The 22,704-nt window shown below is 40.3% G+C and overlaps 1 protein-coding gene across 29 annotated transcripts in view; it reads left to right on the forward strand.

Moving 5' to 3' along the window:
• Window positions 1-22,704, forward strand: part of cacna1ab (calcium channel, voltage-dependent, P/Q type, alpha 1A subunit, b) — a 255,351-nt gene that overhangs the window by 47,984 nt on the left and 184,663 nt on the right. For 28 of the 29 annotated variants that reach the window (XR_013653298.1, XM_078940252.1, XM_078940306.1 and 25 more), the window contains exon 3: window positions 19,005-19,297. Coding sequence is in view for 28 of the 29 variants with exons in the window: in XM_078940252.1 (XP_078796378.1) it covers window positions 19,005-19,297 (293 nt within the window). In the remaining variant the exon portion in view is untranslated. Of the gene's footprint in view, window positions 1-17,304; window positions 17,976-19,004; window positions 19,298-22,704 lie in introns of those variants that run through there. The other variant, XM_078941184.1, reaches the window with a different exon arrangement.

The following is a 22,704-nucleotide window of genomic DNA, read 5'->3' on the forward strand; positions in this document are numbered from 1 at the left end:
AAACATAAAACAAAACAATGTTGTTAATGATGATTAGAAAAAAACAACGTAAAACAACACCTTGTGACGTTTTCTGTGAGAAGTGCTTGACACAGCAAAATACACATTACATGAAGAAAATAAACGCAAAGCAAAAAAAAAATGTATTACACAATGTTAATAGTGTATTGTTTTATTCGGATAAATTGAGTTGAAACGATCCTGAGCCGCAGTACGTTTTTTACAAGGAGCCATGGTAAAGTGAAATGAACTGACGCTGACATCTGAACCAAACAAAGCATTTGGCGCATCATACGTCATCAACCACGTGATCTGCGCTAGTTGACACACGCCCCGAAACATTGTGCCGAAACACTCTGTTTCATGGAGGGGAAACGCGCGCCGAAGCGTCGTGTTAAACGGGCCATCCCTATGATTTAGCGTCTGTGGACTTTTAGCTGAGCTAATCAACCTGCTGCATTTGGATGCAGAATATTGTGGGGTTTTAGGTCTCTGTGAACAATGTTGAGAGAATGTAAATGAGCCTGTTCTTGTGACACATAGCCACACACTTTTCTAAGGTCCACAAAATTAAATGTGGTGTGCCTCAAGTTTCCATCCTTGGCCTCTTGCTTTTTAACATATTACATGCTTCCAGTGGGGAATGTTATCAAATGTCCCAACATCAGCTCTCATAGGAGACATAACTATGTACAGCTGAGTATCATCAGCAGAGCTATGTCTCCTGATGATTTGAACTGTATTTTAGATGTGAAATCATGGATCGCGAATAATTTTATGAACCTCAACCAGGAAAAAACTGAAATTTTAGTTATCTGTCCTGAAGCCAAGAGAGAGAAACAGTTTTTGAAGCTAAAATAACTTTCATTAAGCCATTCAAAAACAGTCAGAAACCTGGGCGTTATTTTCGACTCCAAGCTAACTTTTATCCTTCATATAAAACATGTGGTTAAAACGGGTTTTTATCACCTTAGATATTTGGCTAGGATCCTCCCACTACTCTCGCTAAAATGGAGATTTTAATGCATGCTTTCATCATCAAAAAATAGATTATTATTGTAATGCCCTGCTTGGTGGTATTCCAAAAACTAACATAAATAACCTTTAGCTCCTCCAGAACTCTGCTGCACGAGTTCTCACCAAGACCAGGAGGCGGGCTCATATCACCCCAATTTTTTAATTCCTGCATTGGCTCCCCAAATGCTTCAGGATGGATTTTAAGATACTTTTAACAGTTTTTAAATGTCTTATAATCTTGCGCCTTCTTATTTGTCTGATCTTTTAGTCAAGTATGAGGGTCTCTTGTACGGATTCAGTGGTTTGGTTTTCTTTGTCATGTTTTTGGTTTCCTTCGTCAGTCACACCAGTTTCTGGTTCATGATCCACAGCTGTCTTCAGTTCAGTTAATTGCCCTCAGCCTATTTAAGGGTCTTGGTTTCTGTTCATTGTTGTCAGGTACCGGTAATATGCTCTGTTGTGTCACAGTTTTGTTTCTCCTCATAGGTTTGTCATGGTCCAGTTTGCTAATTAAATGTTTTATTTCCTGTCACCAATCCTGGTCTCCTGCATTTTGGGTCCTCCATCACCAGTTCCTGACACCTCTGATGCAGGTCTTTTAGTTATCACAAAAGTTAGAACTTAAACAAACGGCCAGGCCTCATTTAGTTATTATGGACCTCACCTGTGGAACAGCTTACCAGAGAGCCTCAGGGCCACAGAGACTGTTCATGTTTTTAAAGGAAGGCTCAAGACCTACCTTTTTAACCCTTGTTCTATCTTAGATGACCCCACCCTTACTTTGACGTGTTCTTCCTACCATGACAAAGGTGGATAATGGTGGAAAGATTTCATGTAATCCATGGACACCAGTGAAGATCACAAATCATTGAAGAAAAAAGGTTCAGACCAGTCTAGATGACCCAACTCCCAACGTTAAAGTGCCTAGGATAGCACAAGACTTACTCTAGCTTTTAGTTGAAATTTAGGAACTTATTTGATGATTTATGTTCTCTTTTTACCAATTTTATATATATGTATTTGTACATATTTATTTCTTTTTAATTATTTCTTTTTTATTTAATTTATTGATTTTAATGTATTTATTCACATTTACCATTGTATATGTCTAAGGTTTATTTATGTAATTATTAGTTTTTTGTTTTAAATCTATTTTAATTTTATTTTATTCTTTTTACATTTTAGTTGTAACTTTAGTGCTTTCCTCGGAGGAATCCTCCACGTCAGTGACTGACCCTTCTCAGTGAACGGGGTCACTGCAATGGGATCTCCTGGGTCTGGCTCTTTGTCTAGACAAATCCCCAAAACATCGTTTCCTCACTTCAGCACAAAGCCAGGTTTTTACATTGCATCATTTTATCATTCTTTTTAACACGTTGCATGTGTATGTGTGTCTGGGTAGTGGGGTTGTTGGCATTGTGCGAGTTTTAAATAAAATATTTGTTTTATTGTCCTTTTGTTTTTAAATTTGATTATGCTTTATGTAAGGCACTTTGAGTAGTTCACGTTGGAAAAATGCTCTACAAATAAAGTTTGATCTGATCTGATTTGAAATATGAACCCTCGTGGACCCTGAGATCTACGGAAGCGTTTTTGTAGCATAACACAAATTAAAAGTCAATACAACAATGCTTTTTCATTTTCAAAATAAAGCTGTATTTGCTGACTTAAAATTAAAAAGAAAAAGCAATCCGCCAAAGCGCTTTTTCTTTTTCTTCATCTTCTTCAACACCGCTCATTCTGTCACTTAATTAAAATGATAAAAATAAATAACATTTCATTTTCAAAAAGTTCTCTGGTAATTGTGTAGCAAAAATTCAATTAGAAATGTCTAATTTGGTCATAATGGATTAACAGAAATGCTTTTTCATTTTCTACTTCAACATCGCTCATTCTGTGACATAATTAAAGCGAAAAAACAAACGGGATTGCAGTTTCGTATTCACCCTGCAAAAACTAGCAAAATTCAATACCAGTCAGCATTTCCAGGGGGGGGCGGGGCGATGACGTCAGTGCTCACTGTTCTTTTGCACTCTTTGCCCTCCCCGCAGTGTTGCCAGATTGGGCGGTTTTGGTTCTAGATTTGCAGGGAAAAATGGCTTTAGGTGGGTAGGCATAGTTTGTGTGATTATAGAGTGGACTGGGTGGCTGTTAGAATTCTGCGAAGCTTCAATGTACTGGAGCTCCGTGAATGCAAAGCTACCAGCTAATGTTTTTAGCCGGAGCGGTGTCTGTGTCACTCACTATCTCACTTACAATGCAGGGAAGACACAGAGAATGTGGAGAGATTAGGTTTAGTTGTTTTCAAGAGTTCTACATGGTAGTCATGTTTCCATGTTTGAGTTCATACCAGAGATTCTCCCAGAGAGTCTCTGCTTCAGCTCCCAGGCGTGACGGCCGCTGCAGGCAGCGGTTTTCCATCTCTCTCTCTGACCGAGTCTGAAAGCTTGCTGTCCCACGTTCACATGAGAGGGAAAAAAATAAAACCAGTGGACCTGATTTATAATTATTGTCTCGATGAAGTTAAAATAAATATAAGATTTAGGAAAAGGGTTTAGGATTACGCCTATACGTGTCAACAACAACATTTAGCTTCGCATGCATTTAAACTCCGTGCGGGCAATGCCACAATGTGCATCTTGGCTGTAAATATGTGGGAATAACATCAGGCCTGTATTTTGTCTGGACACGATTGGAGACACAAATTCACATGATTGCACGGTTTCTCAGGACTGCCCGAAGCGGCACTTCTGCCTTCAAAAGCCGCCTCAAAGCTATTTCCCATTGTCTATCTCCATCAGTTAGGAGGTGGGAGGTGTGAAAGGGCTCTATTTTAATTTTCAGTCTTGTTTTAATATTTTTTATTTTGTTTTGTCTCAATGTAAAGTCCTTTTGTGTTATGTTTTTATAGGACAAGTGCTATATAAATTAAGTTTGATTTGATTTGATAAAAAACACAGAATTTTAAAGATTATTAAAGTTAGTGAAACGTATTATATTTGCAACACAGGAAACTTGCTAACTACTCAATTCTGTTTTCTTGTTAATAGAGAGCTGCATTTGTTCTTGTGCTCCTGTGTCTTTGGATGCCACCCAGACATCTGTAGATGCATGCATGTAAAAAGTAAAGAAAAGAAGCAGAGGGCAGTATTCTCTGTTAGGTAAAATCTGCGCTACCACTTTCTGTTGCATAATGGCGATGTCATAGTGGATTATTGACATCCTGTCTCCCCTGTGCTTGTTACTATTTGCCAAACCTTTTACTCTTGTCTTTTTCTGTCTCCCCGCTCGGCCTCTCTGCCACTCTCCTCTCTAATGAAACGCTTGGAACAAACTATTAAAGCTTCAATCTAACTCGAAGCGCTGAGCTGTTTTTGGACATAAGAAATAGGTATTACAGGAAAACTGAAAAGTATTTCTGCCTTTAGTGTGCTTTTCTAATTAGTCAGAGTATTGGGAGCCATAACTCATCTGCTGATGAGAAGCAGTTTTTCCACCACTGGCTCTATAAAATGACTAATCATTATGTTTTCTCTATTTTACACCATCCTCAGTACAACAAAAGTAAAGACATTTTCTCTTTCTTTAATATATATGAAAGGGTGAAAAAGTCAATTAAAGATTAATCAGTCAGTTTTACAAATTTTGTTTTGTGAACAAAATATTCATCCAACACATATTATGGCTCAGCTTTGAGCCTGAACGTCCCGGAACATATGGACTTCATATGCATGACTTACCTTTCCGCTTGCCTTTCCAAAGACTCATGCAGGTTGCCACATATTGTGCTGCACTGAAATTAACATCATGGTTTTTTTTTTGCCTCAAATGGCTGAAATATTGATAGTTTACACACATTTTTCATGTTAACAGCAATTCAAAAGAGACACTTATTTTAGTGTCCGGCATTGAATAATTATTTTTTAGTATTTTTGTAGATCAAGTACATGTTTTATTATCAGGATTGTTCTTAAAAATATTGTCTGAAAATTTGATCTCCTTAAATTAATCTTTAGTTAGATGAGACTAATAAATTGTTTTTCTTTTCTTTCCAGACTGACTAATTTGTATCAACAACTGTTGATCTAAGTTGTGTTGATTAGATGAGGATGGCAACAACCTCAAAATGTTAAAAGAACTCAACTCCAACTAAATTGTTGGTGGTAGGAATGAGGTTAGTTGCAAAAAATGCACCAAAAAAGTAATCTTGCAACCAAACAATCCTCTTTTAACCCTTGTGCTATCTTAGATGACCCCACCCTTGCATAGAGGTGTTATCCCTACCATGACAAAGGTGGATAAAGGTGGAACGATTTCACGTAATCCATGGAAACCAGTGAGGCTCACAAATCATTTAAGAAAAAGGTTCAGCGCACTGTCTAGTGGGTCTAGATGACCCAACTCCTAACGTTAAAGTGCCTAAGATAGTACAAGGGTTACATGAACTTAAGTAACCAAAATACTTAAAGAAATCTACATAAGGCAGATAACACGGTCAGTCACAACAATTAAACAGATCAACCAAACTGAATTAAATAAATTCATAACAAATAACAGAAATTACATAAACCTTTAAAATGTCTGTAATTGACTTTATGTTGGAGGATCTATTACCTGGACAAAAAAATTTCAGGGTTACAATTATATTTTTGGAGATGTTTGAATCTGGTTGTTTAACAACGATCCAAGCCCTACTCATGACTGATTACCTGATTCACATGTGTGCAGCCAATTAAAGTAAAGTAGAACATTTCAGCAGCATATTTTGGAAAACATGCAGGAATGCAGCTTTATAGATGTCTATCCCTGACCTAGGGTAATACATTCACCTATGAAGCATGTTCTTGGACAGTGGGAGAAGGCCCATGCATGCATGCATAGGGAGAACATGCAAGTTCCACATAGAGCGGTCCCAGCTGGGAGTTGAACCAGGGCTAACCACTGCACCACCATGCAGCCCTTTCTTTATTCTATAATTGAAAGAAAAGAAAAAACCTGATCAGAATAAAAATGCATCATGTAAACACACCGTCTGGAACAGGGGTGTCAAACTCGTTTTCACCGAGGGCCACATCAGCATAGTGGTTGTCCTCAAAGGGCCAGATATAACTTATACATGTAACTAACTGTAATGAAAAATAAATGTAACTACTCATTAATGTTGAAGAACTCATTATTTATTTATTCTAACTTTTTAAAGTGATAATTACAGTTGCATAGATAACATATGTTGGCCTGTTACTCTAACATAAATCCTTTTAAATTTGATTCTGTCACGTTAGGTTATATTGACAGCGTTAAAGTCCTAATGTTGCCCAATCCGATATTTCCAGTCCGATTCCCCCTGGATATGAATAAATACACAACAATTTTTGTTTTAGGAAATTAAAAACTTTTATGCTCTTGCGGGCCACATAAAATGACATGGAGGGCCACATTTGGCCCCCGGGCCTTGAGTTTGACACACATGGTCTGGAATATATTGCCCCGATCGAACTCATTAAGATGAAAATTTCCTTACGATCGAGATAAGTCCCGATTGTATATCTGATCAAACAGTTTATTTTGATTGTGGGTCACTGATTCTCTGGCTTTTACGTCATGCGTAGACGGTGTTGCACTCCAGAGGAGGCTTTGGAGGAGGCGACGCTCCACACGAGCGAACCGTGTCTCTATGCTGAGCAGCTGGAATCGTAGCTTTGTGTTTGTGAGCAGGGGAGGGTACTTACTTGCGGTGTGCGCTCTGGAGGAGGCTTTGGACCGCAGTCCGTCCGGCTGCTCTGCATGAGCGAGCTGCAGAACTCAGAAGAACCGTGTCTCCCGGGAGAACTTTGGCTTTGGGACGGTGTGTAAACAGGCGGCTTTTGAATGCAGAAATGCCGCTCCGCACAGTCCTGAGAAATGGTGGAAATAATCACTTGAACTTGTGTTTCCAATCATGTCCAGACAAAATAAAGGCTGATGTTATTCCCACATATTTGCATGCAAGAAACATGTGTGAACTGTTTTCAAAGGTACTGTATCTATAAATTGTTCAAACACAGCAAAGAAAAAGCTTCGGTCACAGCATTTTTACTTTGGATTGCAAAAAATTGTTTTTTTAAACCAAAATCTGCTTTCTTCTCATACTATGTGTCTCCCTTCATTGGAGGATGAGTGAAATAGATGCCTCTTCCAAATTGTGTGGTCAAATAATAATTCTTTTTTCCAATTAACTTATTTGTATTTCAATTTTCAACTTTATTTATGTAGCCGAAAATCACAACAACAGTCGTCTCAATAGGCTTTTTCTGTGGTTTCCTAGAGAAGAGGGGTGGCATTTTTTTGCCCCTTGGCGCTAATTACCCCACTCTCCCCTACTGCTTAAACATACACTTCTGTGACTATGCTAACTCCCAACCTTATGAGTAACATGAAAAAAAAAACACAGCTCAACGCTGCTACACTTCAGCGATTTTAGGGTATCTCAGACCCAACCTTGTTTGCAACACGTTAATAAAACAGACTGATATTTTGACAGAGTGCTGTGTACCTCTCAAAAATCCCTTCATCAATAAGCACAACCAGAATTAAGCCATAAGGCGCTCTGAATTATAAAACTTAATGTTTTTTTTTTTTTTTTAAAGAAATTAAGGCTTTAAGTGTCCCCCTTTAGCCACATGGATTACATAATTTGACATACAAGTCTTGGGGGTAACCATATGGTAACAAACTGTTCCCATATGGAACACTACTGGAATTGTTTTACAAGGTGCCACTTTATTTTCTGCACCACTTTGAGAAGCAGGTTGAACAATGATTTGTTGCTTGCAGGTAGAGTTGTAACAACACAAAGTTTAGGGGCACCCGATGGGGATTGTATTAAGGTAAAGGGGCAGGGGCAGGGGCTGAGATCTGCCTCCAGTACAAGATGTCTGTCATTCATTTATTTTAAGTTTCTAAATTTCTGCTTTCTGTCCTCCATTATCAAGTCCTTCGCACCAGCCCGCCTCCATTTGATTTCTCCCTTCCCATCTTATTGTGCTGATTCTTTGACTGGAATGCTTACTCCACACTCCCAATCCAAGCCCATTAGCTGAGCCCAGCAACCCCCCGCCCCCCGTGTCTCTCCTCTGCACTTCCATATAGCCAATCAATTAATACAGGTTCAGTCGGTGTGAGAACGTGCCAAAAAAGAGCAATCCTCTAATTAGCTTGGACGCTACATCAGCTTGCTATTTCGCCACACACACTCAGACACACACACATAATATTGTCTAACTAACACTCACTTCACACAACAACCTTCAGCACTGAATAACAAGCGCTTACACAGACTCCTATTTGAAAGAGTGGCTTCCAGAAACGAGGCATTTTCCTAAAGTATTACCAGATCTGTTTCGTAACGTTGTTGAAACAATCATACTGATCTGACCATATGACAGACCACAGTCTTGACGAAGGTCTTTGAGATTGTCCCACATGCAAAGAGACTAATTCAGATATCTTTTAAGGATGTTATGTTGAGTGGAAAATACAATTTGTAGTTTGATGTTGGGGAAGACTGTTTTAACAGTGTTCAATCCTTTTTATGCTCACTTTTTTACAGACCAACTGTCTATCTTCTATTGTGAGCCTCTTTTAGACACCATTTTAATAGTTAATCAAGTTATTAATTTAAATGAACTAAGCTGTCCAAGCTGAACTAAAGTCTTTTTCAATTCAATTCAATTCAATTATATTTGTATAGCCCAAATTCACATCAACAGTTGTCTCAATGGGCTTCGTGGTGATAATAATTTTTCAGTCTTTCATGTGTTACTACTGTCCCAACTTTTGTGAAACTTGCATAAATCGCTGATATCAAATTTGAAGTGACGTCATGTTTATATAAGTGAATATAAGTAATATTTTTAAATTTATATGTTTCATTTAAATCTGCATTTTGTGTCACATTCTCTGGGACAGACTGGTGACCTGTCCAGGATGTCCCCTGCCTTCACCCACCACTGATAGGCTTCAGCAGCCTCGTAACCCTGAAAGGGTTAAGAAGAATGAATGAATGACACATTTATCCTCTTAACCCTTGTGCTATCTTAGATGACCCCACCCTTACTTTGACGTGTTATTCCTACCATGACAAAGGTGGATAAAGGTGGAAAGATTTCATGTGATCCATGGACACCAGTGAGGATCACAAATCATTGAAGAAAAAGGTTCAGCGCACTGTCTAGTGGGTCTAGATGACCCAGCTCCCAACGTATGGCGCCATGTTGCACACAAAACTTTATAAGTTGCAAATGAAAATATTAAATATTTTCCTTCAAAGTTTTTTTTTTTACTTTAAATTTTTTTATTTTGCTTTCAAAAATTATTTTTGCATTTGCAAAATAAATGTTTTCGCATTTGTTGTGTCTCATCTGGCTTTTTTCCTATCTTTTGATTTTGCTGACATAGGTTTAGCATGACATAGCTGCCATCAAACAGACTACTGACTTGTCCAGATTTTAACCAATCAGGTGTCTCTGTCTCGTATGACGATGCATGGAGGCAGACATGGACTTTGGACTTTGTATCGGTTCTGTTTGAACGGGATTCTGCCGTTTTCAACCATTCTGACCCATTTCTCTCAGAGTAAAACCCAGAGGGAGCAGCAAAGCCACTTACATAAAACATGGTTTTGTATATATTTCTTTTAGTGTAGCGACCAGCGTGTTTAAAATGTCCGCAGCTGAAAATAAAGGCTTGGCCCTGACTCTGTCGAGTGGCAAGGATGTTACATACATATTACGATTAAGATTTGTATCTGAACTATTTTTTTATTTTCATCAATAAATGTTGAAGTACGAAAAAAATTAGCAGTTTTTCACGAGTAGTTTTTATTTTAAATAAAAAAACTTATATAAAACAAAAAAATAAGACGCTGTGAAATTTAACATAAAAGTTAAAAATGCTTCTTCTACTAAATACATTGAGTCTACTTTGGTAAGCCATCATTCTTTTAGTTATTACTGCTGTTAATCTATTCCCATCCCTCATAGGTTGATTGGCAACTCTAAATTGACCATAGGTGTGAGTGTGAGAGTGAATGGATGTGTGATTGTGGACATTCTACCCTGCGACAGACTGCCGACCTGTCCAGGGCATCTCCTGCCTTCGCCCACAAGTGGCTCCGGCAGCCCCGTGACCCCGAAAGGGAAAAACGGTACAGAAAATGAATGAATAAATGAATCTATTCCCAAACACTTGTGCAGCATAAAATAATATGTGCTTTAAATCTTTCTGTCTCTCACTCTCTTTTTTTCCCAAACAGATCTTAAAGAAATTCAAACTTTTTACCAATATTTTGCTCCGGAGGATTCACAGATCACAGACAGGCCTGTTGATTTAGCGTAACGTCAGCAGATGAACTTTACAGTTTCAGGAGATCCTGAGCCATAAATTCACAAATCTGACTCAATAAAAAGTAATCAATGCTAAAAAATAAAAAAGACAGAAAGTATCAATTATTGTTAAAATTATTAAAAATGAAATTTTCTTCAGCCAAAGAGACAAAAAGAGCTTGAACGGCTTCTGAGCCTCTGTAGCAGACAACATGTTAGATAAATATGGCAATTTGATTGGTTAGAATCTAGACCAATCAGCAGGCTGTTTGATGGCAGCTATAGCCGCGGTTACATGGGCAAAATATCTTGATCAGATCAATGGTCGGATTAAAATTAAATCGTCCTTCTCCGGTGGGGCTCTGCGTTGGGTTCTCCCGGCGCGGCGGGGGGGCTGCTCTCCTGGTTGGGCTGGGGCGGCGCTCTCTTTCCCTCCGTGCTTCCCTGGCCTCTGGCTCTGGGGGCCTTGCGGCGGCCCTGCTAGCCCTGGCCTGGGTGGCGGGCTTGGTCGCCCGGGCGGCGGTTGTTCCCTGCCGGTTCCCGTGTGGCATTGGGGGGATTCCGGCTGCCGCTGCTGCTGCGGTGGGGGTCTTGGGGTGGGGATGGCTGGGCACTCTCCCTCCTTCTTTTCACGTTCCACCATCCATTTTAGAAGAACATAAACACTCACCTGAGCACTGGTGTTAGCTCACCTTTGCACTAATAGCTTGCATGACTGAATGACTGAAATATTTCACACTAGTTGGTTTTAAGGCATAAGTATGCGTGTGTGAACACTATCTGTTTTGTGTACATGTCGACAGGTGGACATTTTTGCAGCTAGCAGGTGTGTTTATAACATTTGAGTGTGTGTGTGGACAGGCCCCGCCCTTTTTGTACTGCATTTGAACCTTACCATAATGATTAACAACCAGTAAACTTGTTGCTGTATGCTGCTTCATGGTCTTATCCCCCTTCCCCTCCTATTATCACCCCCTAACCCCCCTCTCTCTAGCGTCCCTCTCTCTTCTTCCCCTCTTTCCTTTTCCGTCCGGTCCAACACCAAAGATTTTCAGACATGATTGAAATTAATAAAGTTTGGCCTCAATTACAAAAGGGGTTTATTCAGACATACCTTTGGTTTGTCTGAAGATTAATAACCCCTCTTGTTAAAGCAAAATATGTCCAACACAAGAGGCCCTCAGCTCTCATCTGTCTGCCCAGCTGTTGGACAGGACAAGTTAAAAAAAAAAAAAAAAAAAAAAAAAAAAAAAAAATTAAATCGTGCACATGGGCCCAGAGAAACTTTTTCCGATTAGAAACGAACGTTCACATGGTCACACTTTCGGTCGGAATAAATCATTTGGGCATCCGCAGTAGTGTTGAAAATACCGGAAAAAGGAAGAGTTCCACAGTACCACAGTAAACAAACCTTTGCTGCCATATACGTTTATGCAGCAGCTCGGTAATATCCGATCTTCCAAGCGTGTTTTTATTAATGTTATGAATATTATGAAGCGCCTGTTCGCTCATCATTTTATTTTTTATCCGTGTGGTCAGTGCTTTTTTTGTGGAAAAATGGAGCTCCCAGGAGAGGCTAACACGGGCTAACAACATTAACCTTGTGTGATGAACATAAAGGCATGCGGGATATACCGCAATCTGCAGCTTGGCTGCACGTAAATATGTGGGAATAATATCAGCTTTTATTTTGTCGGGACACGACTGGAAACACAAATCCACCTCATTGTTTGAACGGTTTCTAAGGACTGAGCGACATTCTGCTTTGAAAAGTTCGCACACCGCCCTAAAGCCGCTGAGTGAGCTTACGGTCCGAGCTCTGCTTGGACACGTGTTTCTCCTGACAGCAGCTAACCAAGAGCGGCGGGACGGATCGCAGTCACACACACAAACAAACAACAAAACGCACACATAAAAAAGCATCCTCCCTACCCTCAAACACAAAGTTATTAATCCAGCTGCTCTGAGACACAGTTCGTTCGGTCCACCGGCACACGAGCCAGGACCGGGCAGGGTCCAGATGTCACGGGTCACGAAGCGCTCCTCCCCCGCACCCCCCTTGTGAGGGGTGTAAGAGAGTGAAGCGGCACTTCGCACTGGGCGTCCGCAGAGCAGCTGGTCGGTCCTGTTTGAGCTCCAAAACTCTCTCTGGAGCGAAACATCGTCTATGCATGAGGTTAAACCAGAGCAGAAGTGACACACGATCGGAATGAACTGTTTACATGAACAACGATCGGATCAACAATCGGCATAACCCACCTATCTCGATCAGAAAGAAATTTTGATCCGAACAAGTCTCAATCGGGGCAGACTATTCCGAACGGCGTGTTCACATGACGCATTTTTCTTCTGTTCAGGCGTTCTTTCCGATTACTTTTGCCCATGTAAACGCAGCTTATGTCAGCTAAACTGAAACTTATGCGAGCAAAATTAAAGATACGTAGAAAAAAAAACGGAGATGAGACACATCGCATGCAAAAACATTTGTTTTGCAAACGCAAAAATATTTTTTGAAGGCAAAATAAAAAAAATAGAGCAATAAATGTGAAAAAAAAGTTTTTGAAAATTTTGAAGGCAAAAAATAAATCTGAAATAAAAAAAAATGTTGAAAGCAAATATTTAATGTTTTGATTTGCAACTTATATAGTTTTGTGTGCAAGGTGGTGGCATATATATCACTCCATAATAAGCAGCAGCCAGGTTTTGTTGGGTCTTTCACTTGTCCACAACCCAGACTAAAGCTGGCCTTGGGGGATAGGTTCCTGGTGGTTTCAAGATACTGGAAGTATATGAAAGTAAAAAGAAAGAACCAACAGTTTTTACTCGTCTTTTACAGACATTCATCCCTTTCCAAAAAATAGAGTTATGATAGGGTGTTTAAACTGAGCCAAATGAGAGGCTGTGGGTTTGAATGGTGGATTTGTCAATGTGGTCTGACAGCAAGACATTGATACTGTAGACCCAGTGGCTAAACAATAAACCAGGACTGTTCAGGAGACTGGAGTTTACAAAGGAGGACAATAACTTGTGCTCTCTGAATATTACAGTCTGTGGTACATGTGAACCTTTCCAAACAAAAAGAGAATAAAAAGTTCATTCATAATTCCATTAAAATATATCCTTTCATTGAATATAGATTCAGGGCCCATTGTTTAATTGATTTCATGTATTTATTTGTACATAAATTGGGGTTACAGCTCATGAAACCTAAAAAAAAAAACAGGATTTCAGATAATTAGAAAACTTTGGATAAATCACCATTTACTTTGCAAAAGGATGAAAACGTAAATTATGATCGCATCAAATCAACCAAATTAGATGATCTTCAATACTTAACAGTGTGGGCAGGGGCCAGGTCATGCTGGAAGATGAAATCTGCATCTCCATCCAGATCCTCAAGGAATTATAGAGTCCTTTAGAACATTCTGGTAGACTATTGTAGTGATTTTGAATTGAAAAAAGCAGAGTTTACCAACACCAGTGCTGACTATTGTAGCCAAATCATGACTGGGTGTGGGGATTTCACAATGGACCTCATGCAGTCTGGATTCTGCTCCTAACCAATGCATGCACAAGAAGAACATGTAAACTCTAGACAGAAATGACCCAACTGGGATTTGAACCAGGGCCTTCTTATTGTGTAGAGAGGTGCTAACCACTACTTCACAGTGCAGCCCATAGTTCATTTTGTTTTTAGTTATTTGTAAAACAAATGTTTGTTACTTTTTTCCCCCTAATTTAGCGTTTTGCATTTTCCTCAGGAAATACAATTGATCTATTTTATTTTGATTATTAAAGAGGAAATGAATTTTCCTTCTGGCTGTCCTTGCAACCCAATGGCTAATAATCAATCACCTTGAAAAGTGATCATTAAGTTTGCTGATCATTTAATTTTCCAAGTCAATTCTTGAAGAATTGAAGAAAGAGAGTTTTCATCCTCTCTTCCAACTCCTAAAAGTGTCTTCAGTAATGTAGAATGTCAGGGATCCTTGATCTGAATGTGCGCCAGCCTGAATCTGCACTCATTCTCTGTCTGCGCTCATTGTGGACCTTTCAGAGACCTGCGGAGCTCCAGCCTGCTGAGTGAGATCAGAGTACAGACAGGGAGAGGGAGCGAGAGGGGGTGGGGGGGTTCAGAAGGGGAGGTGCTAGGGCTTCCTGCGGGGGCTGCCTGTGCGAACGCTCCCTGAATGACAATGCGGCGCATCAGGGCCTCAGCACGACTCCCTCAGCAGCACATGCACACCCACACACTCATTCCCAGAGTGAGCTGGGGAAAGCTGCATGACCATGTAGCAGCAGCAGGACAGGATTTACCAGAGTAGAGACATGAAGGAAACAGAGCTATCACTGTCTGATCCTCCCTATTGATAGATGATTGTGCAGTTCATCACGTGAACAAAACGTTCAAAAATTGTCTAGTAGTGTACCCTCTATTTTGCCCATTTTTTCGTACACATTCTGTCAACAGAAACAACCTTGTGTAACACCTAATAGTAGTTTAGATAGCCAGCAAGAATAATATGACAACAATGTCACTTAAATTCTAATGATCCTTGGGCAAAGAATTCTTTTATGAGGTTTACTTAGAAAGTAGATACAGTGGGAAAAAGGTCAAGGGGTCCAATCTCAGGTTAGCTCAGGTCAGAGGGTTTGATCTGACATGCAAGACAAAACATCCATTCATTTCTAAAGCTGTTTCTAAACCTTTTTAGTCCCCTTTGGGGTCATGGGGTTTTTATACTTTTCCTTTGTCCTGCATAAAAACACTATTTTAAGCTAGATTTTCTTTATATATGTCTGCCATCATTAGAAAAATGCGTCCAGACCATATTAAACTCCAAAAACACGATTTTCAATGGAGTGGGTCTAAGTGTTTCATTGGTTGAACCTAAGCACAGTGTTTACAGGCTGTTTAAGGGGTGTTAAAACTGAGGAGCTGATGAAGACAAACTGAAAACTAGACTTTTGGGTTAATTTACTTAACCAGAAACAGCTACGAATAATTGACCATGAACCCTGGTGTGACATTGAGAGAGGGGGGACACAAAGCTGCTAAAAATAAAACTCAAACATTTAGCATAACTTTATTCAAAATAGCCACAAAAACTGAACAAAAAAGCAATACACTTTGCAGAATCATTACTGTCAGGAAAACCTTGTTGGTTTTAAAATAGCCTCCACCATATGTCTTGGTTTGAGGACCTTACTGGATGACTTTTGAGTCCAATCAGAGTTTCAAATAATAGGTTGTTAACTGCCAAAAAGCTGGTTAGAAGATAGAACAAGCAAGCAGGGTTTACAAATATTATTTTGCCATGAACAGATGGTGAGAATTACAGAAGCTCACCCACACAGATTCACGTTGCTTTCAATGCCAAGCAGGTGATATGTGGTGCTTTCTACTCTTGCTTCAGGACCTTGGACAGAGTCAGAGGGTCTTGGAATTGCCTCAGTGGCCATTTAAGTGCCATGGACAGCATTAAAGCATTTAATTTGGTTGGGTTTTATGCCTGATATATTTAATAATGCTAGTTTAGACACACAAAAACAGTATCTATAAATGTACTCCTGAAGTTTACTTTTACTTTTTCTCCACAGATATTGAGTTTGGCTTAATGAGCCCAACACCCCCCAATTTCATATCCCTTTTTTTTGCGTCTTTGCCATCATTTTCATTTTCCTTTCTTGGAGCGATGACAGCTCGGATGGCTTAGCTTAAGCAAACAGCTTGCTTAACCGCATCAAAGACAACTCAGATGCCAAAGCCAGACTGACAGACGGCCTTTTTGCGTGTGTGTGTGTGTGTGTGTGAGTGGACTCTAAACATTTCTAACAATCCTGAGCATTCAGATAAAACTGTGATTCTATCTATTTGATCATAGACATTAAAAAATTTGATAACTCTTAAAAATACATTGAAATATGTGTGTTTATGGAGCCTAAAATATAAATAATTAACTGCAAATTTAAAGGACAAAATATAGGGTGTAACGATCGATCTGTCAAAGGTACGTTGTTAATTGGCCTAAATCATTATAAAATCATTTCAAAATTAAATCAATTGATTATGTCAATATTGGAAATTAACATTTGGATTGAGGAATGGTTGGTTTATTTTACTATAACATAAAAACAACCTAGTGCATCACAGCGGAAAAGACATATGTGATGGCAGCAAAAACTGATCCGATGTGTGGAAACACTTTTAATTATGCAAAGACATGTGACCATGCAGAGTGTTAGAATTTTCTAATAGTGTTCCGTTTGGATTATTTTTAAGTGAAAAAAAACAACAGTGGGCTGAACTTTATAAAACTAGAATGGGAATGGATTTGCCATTGATTCTTGCTTAATTGTTTGTATCCATATCTCTAAGTCGCACTAGCTGAATTTCTGTCTAAAGATGTCCTGGATTGAAATATCTTAAAATGTCATTGGGATTTTGTCATTTCTTTAAATGTTGGGACAAGAATCTGGGAATAAAGAGCATTAACAACCAAAATACATAGCAAATGTGAAGCTATAATAATTATGAAGTGAAACATAAATTATGATATGAATTGAATCACTTTTTAAATAAATTGTTACACCCCTGATAAACTACACAAAACTGACAAAAATCTGCATTCTTATGGACGTGTCCCTGCTCTTAGATCATTATGTGTGAAGACTTCAATCACAAACTCAGTTGAAGACATTTGGGATGTTAAGTAAAGATGTGGTGTGTTTAGCACCAAAAAAGGAAGCAGTGAATTATATTTGGAACAGTGATGGACTATTTGCAGTCTGTTCTTTTTAAATATTGTGATCAGTTAAAACAGTAGATGTGATGAGAGGCCACTTCTTTGCTTTTAATGTGAGGGGCTGCTTTGACTTTATTGGGCTAAAGGTAAGATTGTGTGTGCCCAGGTGACGCCCATCCATCTCTTCCGTGCGCTTTGGAGAGAGTGGGATGGAATGGGGGTGGCTCCGTGCGTCGTGCGCTGCAAGCCGTGTCCACGGATGTGCGCGTGGCGCTCGGTTCCCATCAAACTGATCGGAGGCTCAGGACGCCGCTGACTGAACGCAACAGAACCGCAGGAGCGCCAGGCTCGTCGAGTTTTCTTATTTTACGGAAAGAAAGAAAAAAATCCCGCCCTCGGACCGTGCGCGCATTGACTCATACCCCCCACCCCCCTTGGGGATCGACGGAGACGATAAACCATAATAAGAGGGAGGATAGGAATAGTGCGCTAAAGAGGGAGGGAAGAGACGCTGGACTGGTTTGGCTCAGCGCGGCTGGCCCCGTCTCCCTGGTTCGCGGAGCCTCGGCGGCGATGCTGCTGGGCGGGGATGGTTCTTGGTTTGTGTCTGGTGGCGGAGGAGAAGATGCGAGCTGCTCCTGCAACGCGCCCGTGCCGCCGCCGTCGTATTTTACTTGCAAGAATTGATGATGGTGATCATGCTGCCTCCCCCAGTGGTCTGCGCCTCCGGATCCTCTTCGTCCGGGATTCTCGCCGTCCGAACGCTGGATTATAGATGATTGTCGTGGACTTCCTTTTTTTCTTTTTATTTCACCGAACTGCTCTGGAGGGAAGACGTCAATAATAATTGGTAAATCGTGCACCTGTGCGTCTCCGTCTCCAAGTGCGCGCAATCACGCCCAAAAAAGCACTGACCGACGCCTTGGCGAGGAGGAGGAGGGGGAGGAGGAGGGGGATGCCGCACCGTCCATTACCAAATATCAACAAATGTCACCGGGCTCAGATTTTGGGGAAGCCCCCCTCCGTTGTCGTCTGCGTGTAACCTGAACGCAGCGCTGGTAGAGTCAGAGGTGGCAGCAGCTCCATCAAACACTGCGGATCTATGCTTCAAGAATAAATGAATTATTAAAGATTTTACTCTTATCTGTTTCTATTTTTATCCCGCTGAAGACAGAAAAAAAGTGTGTGGAGGATGTGCAGGGTGGTGGGGGACCTGGGGAGGAGAGGAAAAAGACAACTGCGGATCCTGTCAAGATGCACCAGGCTGTTGAAAGCGAAAAAGACGCAGTGCCAAGCCAGAGCAGCCTGCTCACATGAGATAATAGCAATGGCATGTTTGTTTTCTCACTCAGCTATGCATCCATGTCGGATTATTTGAAGTGATCGATTTGTTTCTTGATCAAATGCAAGAACCAACTATTTTGGATTGGTTTTATTCCCTTTCCCCCCTAAGAACATCAACATGAAACATTAAAAGCTGAATTATTTAGAAGTAGAGGCAAGTCTGATGCTCTGACATTTTTTTGTCATATTCCGTTACAAATCCAAATTTTTTCCCTCCGTCTCACACGGAACTGATTCAGGAAAATTACATAAATATAAGGCTCTGAAGCAAATCCATATTCTAAACACTTGATCAGGCAAGTGCGGTCTCCCTCTCCTCTTCTCCTCTCTGCCCCCTCCCTCTCTGCTCCCAAATGGAGGGATCTTCTCCACACTGAAGATCAGGGAAGGAAGCAGATAGACAGACCAAGACAGAAGCCACGGATAGAGCAACTCCATTTTGCATGCGTGTTTTGAAGCTAAGATTGATGGGGTGGTGGTATGAGGAAGTGTCCCCCCTAGCTCTTTCTTAACCTCTGACGTTTGGTGTCTGCAGAATGGCGCGTTTTGGAGACGAGGTGCCCAACAGGTATGGAGGAGGAGGTGGTGGTGGCAGTGGTGGCGGGGGTGCCGGCGGACAAGGGGGGCCGGGCCGTGGTGGCAGCAGGCAAGGTGGGCCCCCTGGAGCACAGCGGATGTACAAGCAGTCGATGGCCCAGAGAGCTCGGACCATGGCCCTGTACAACCCTATACCCGTCCGGCAGAGCTGCCTAACAGTCAACCGCTCCCTCTTCCTCTTCAGCGAAGACAACTTTGTGAGGAAGTACGCCAAAAAGATTACTGAATGGCCATATCCTTTCGAAAAAAATGCCAAGGTACTGTTGTTGGAGTGTGTTTGGAGAGCATGCTTAGGTGTGGCCTTGCTGGAGTAACATGCACTTGCAGGATGAAAGTTGTGGGTTGTGTTCTGACTGATGGCCTCAAACGTGCACATGTGTGAATCATTTTCTTATGTGATTGTTACAGCGTGTGCTTTGAATCTGTACAAATTGATATGTGAGACAACACATGATTTCATTGCCTCTTTCCGCTGTGTCCGAGCCCGTGGCTGTGGGCTCATCACATTCAGTTCCCAGGGGAGTGAAAAAGGGTGATGACAGTGACGGTGGTCACCATGACAGCAAAAGTTACAAGAACTGGGATGCCACTGTTGATTGATGAGCTCAAGCTTGTTAGCGACTCGCTTCTGTGCATTTGTATAAGCATGTGTGCTGCTAGTTGAAGTAAGTGCTGATGTCAGCAATATGAAGGCTTAAGCACCAAGCAACCAGAAGGGAAAGGAAATGACTGTATCCTTCTCTGACTGTCTAATTACTACTGACTGTATAAGATTGGCCAATGGCTCATCAGACAGTGGAAAAAAACGGAAAACCCTCCACTGTGGTTACATGCCAGCATGATGCCATTGGAAAACACATCTTAAATTTGGCAATTTCCTTAAAAAAAGCTACCAAAAACAAAAGCAAGAAAGGATAATGAAAGTAAACTGGTCTAAAGTTTTAATCTCTAGTGGACAGTAGCATAGCGACAGAAGGTCCGGGGATTGCGTTTTTCTTTGCCTCTTGAAGTATCTACAATGTAGTTACAAAGTAGTAGCAACCATAATTAAATACTGTCAGACCCTAAAGCATCAAGCATAGATTAGCCTTGCACAAAGACATTTGTTCAGTGATACAGTTGCAAACATCTTCAGCCTGGATTTTCGTAAGAAACCAGATTCAGATCTACACCCAGGGACATTGCTGTTAAGTGTAGTACCATTTAAAAGTGGATGTACAGTCAGAGAGAAATTCAATAAAAAAACAAACAAATACAAAACACAAAGTCACCATTAAATCATGGGGAGGTTGTCAACTGACGCCAGTAAACTCAAATTAAAATCCTATAGAGACCTCATTACATTTGTTTTGCTGCTACCAATATTTGTTGCAAGAAGTTATTTTGGAAGATTCTTGTGCACATAGATATGCATCTCTAGCTGCCTTGGTTTGACTGAGCTCAGTGTTTTACCCCTTACACCAGAGTGTTTACCCCATCGCATTCCAAATAGGAGGTATCCACTGGTTTCAAGAAGCCAAAATCCCACAGAAAAAAACAGCTGTTACTCAGTCTGATACCTTTTTTTCGTAAACATGTTCTTCCTAATCCTTTTTTGTAGTGCAGTTTATTTAAGTTATAAACTGGCCATTCAGATGTCTCAATAAAAATAGGTGGTCTTATGTTGAGCGTTCAAAATATTTGATTCACGGATTCTCCTACGCCTGATTTCAAAAGCTCAGGGTGTGGACTTCCAACAAGCTCACTCCTGATTGTCTAGACTTGTTGTCATAGAAATGTTGACTCAGACCGACTTGGACCAATTACTGCTCAGTGACGTCGTCTGGCTCCATCATGGCGTCGTCTGTATAACAAAAAAATGGCGATTGAATTGACTTGATTTCGTTGGAGCTGGAAGTAAGCAGCTTTCTATGGTTCATTCAGTCCAGGTGTCATACACAGTCAATGATTTACAATCTTTCAACTCCGTAACTCTTCAACCTTTGATGCAGTTAGCGTAATTTGTCTCAGAGAAAAGCAGCTTTGGGCTGATATGGCACATTGCGCTGTAGTAAAGTGTTTACGCAATCACTGTAAATCAGCAGATTCTGTCACAGATTAAAGCAGCTTTGCACCGTTTGCACTCTTAGCATTCGTAAAGTATTACATAACAGTGCAAAGCTAATACAAAAAGTTGCTTTTTTCCACGTCAGAATCAGCTGATTTACGGCAATTGTGGAAACGCTCGAAGATTTGCGGAACATCAGAAAGCAAGTGTTATGTAGGCATCACTGGCAACATCTCTGGTGCTGTGCTAGTAAAATGTGACACTGCTTGTATTATATTTTAGATTCTCAATAAGTTTATGATTTGTGTTTGTTTGAATAATAAATATTCTAACTCTATATTGCTTTATGTCTAATGAAAAGGTTACTTTTTGCTTGTTATTTCACTAGTGTAGATGCAGATGCCTATTATTGTGTTCCTGCTAGTTGTTTAAAGAAAAATATTGACAGTTTCTAAAAATAAAACCTTTACAGGTGTAGGGCTTGACACAACTTGATTTTATAGGCATTTCTGGAAACAGCTGGAGTGTTTAAAAAGATGACAGTAACGTTAGAACATGATGTCCACAACCCAATGAAAAAAGGAATTCCAGCCAGCCAACTTATTTATGTGAAAGTGAAGAGCTGTAATTTCCTTGTTACAGTGAAGTCAAAATGATTGATTTGGATCCTTTGTATTTTCATTAATGCCTTCAGATCCTAAACAGAGGCAGTCTCAAACTTATTTGCATTGAAGCTTCATAATCATTTAATATTTCTTGATCTGTTGCTGTATCTTTGTTTTTTTTTTGTTTTAGAAGCAGTTATGCTTTCCCTAAAAAAAACAGGAATAAAAATAATATTAGAAGAGGCAAAATCTATGTGGGACTTATGGAATCCTCAGGGGCTCCGAGACCTGAAACTGTCGCTCACTGTGCCGGTTGTATGGAAATAAGTTTTTGTACCTTCCGAATTTGTACCCGTTCTCATTCCCAGGGCATTAAACAGGCTGTTCTGTAAAAGCCTGGAAAGTCTCAAATGAGGGTCCTTTAGCATTGTTCCTGACAGATTAGTTCTGGTGGTATTGCACACAAACAGCAAACTAGACAAGAATTATGTTGCAGCTTTTACCTATAAAAAAGAACAAGGTCTGCACGCTGGGCCTGAAAATGGGTGAGGGAACGTCACAACACTTAACAAAACACTTGCGCTTTATGTATGATTGTCACTTCTTTCAGGGATGTGATTTAACCGTTTATATTTTAGATCTGGGCAGAAGTGATGTATTTTTCTGCGATCTTTAAATCCCCAAAAAGAAGAGGGCAGGTCTATTTTAGACAGACAAAGCTATTTAAAAGCTGCAAATGATTGAATTTCTCAAAACTGGAGTTTTTTTGCAAACTCATACTTCCTACATATTATTGGCTATTAATGTGTATAAGTTATATCTTTTTAAAACGTTGTAACATAAATATACTAACAGAAATAAGCCGGCTTTTTGCTATTAGTTTTGGCCTAGTCCCATGCACCCATATGGGGGTTGTCCTGGCCCATTGAGGGCAGTAGACAGGTACAGCAGCATCTTAAAGAGAGAACTGTTTCTTGAAGTTCCCT

This window comes from Oryzias latipes, chromosome 1 (assembly GCF_053564925.1).
Source record: "Oryzias latipes strain Hd-rR chromosome 1, Olatipes_Hd-rR_3.1".
In the NCBI taxonomy this organism is placed as follows: Eukaryota; Metazoa; Chordata; class Actinopteri; order Beloniformes; family Adrianichthyidae; genus Oryzias; species Oryzias latipes.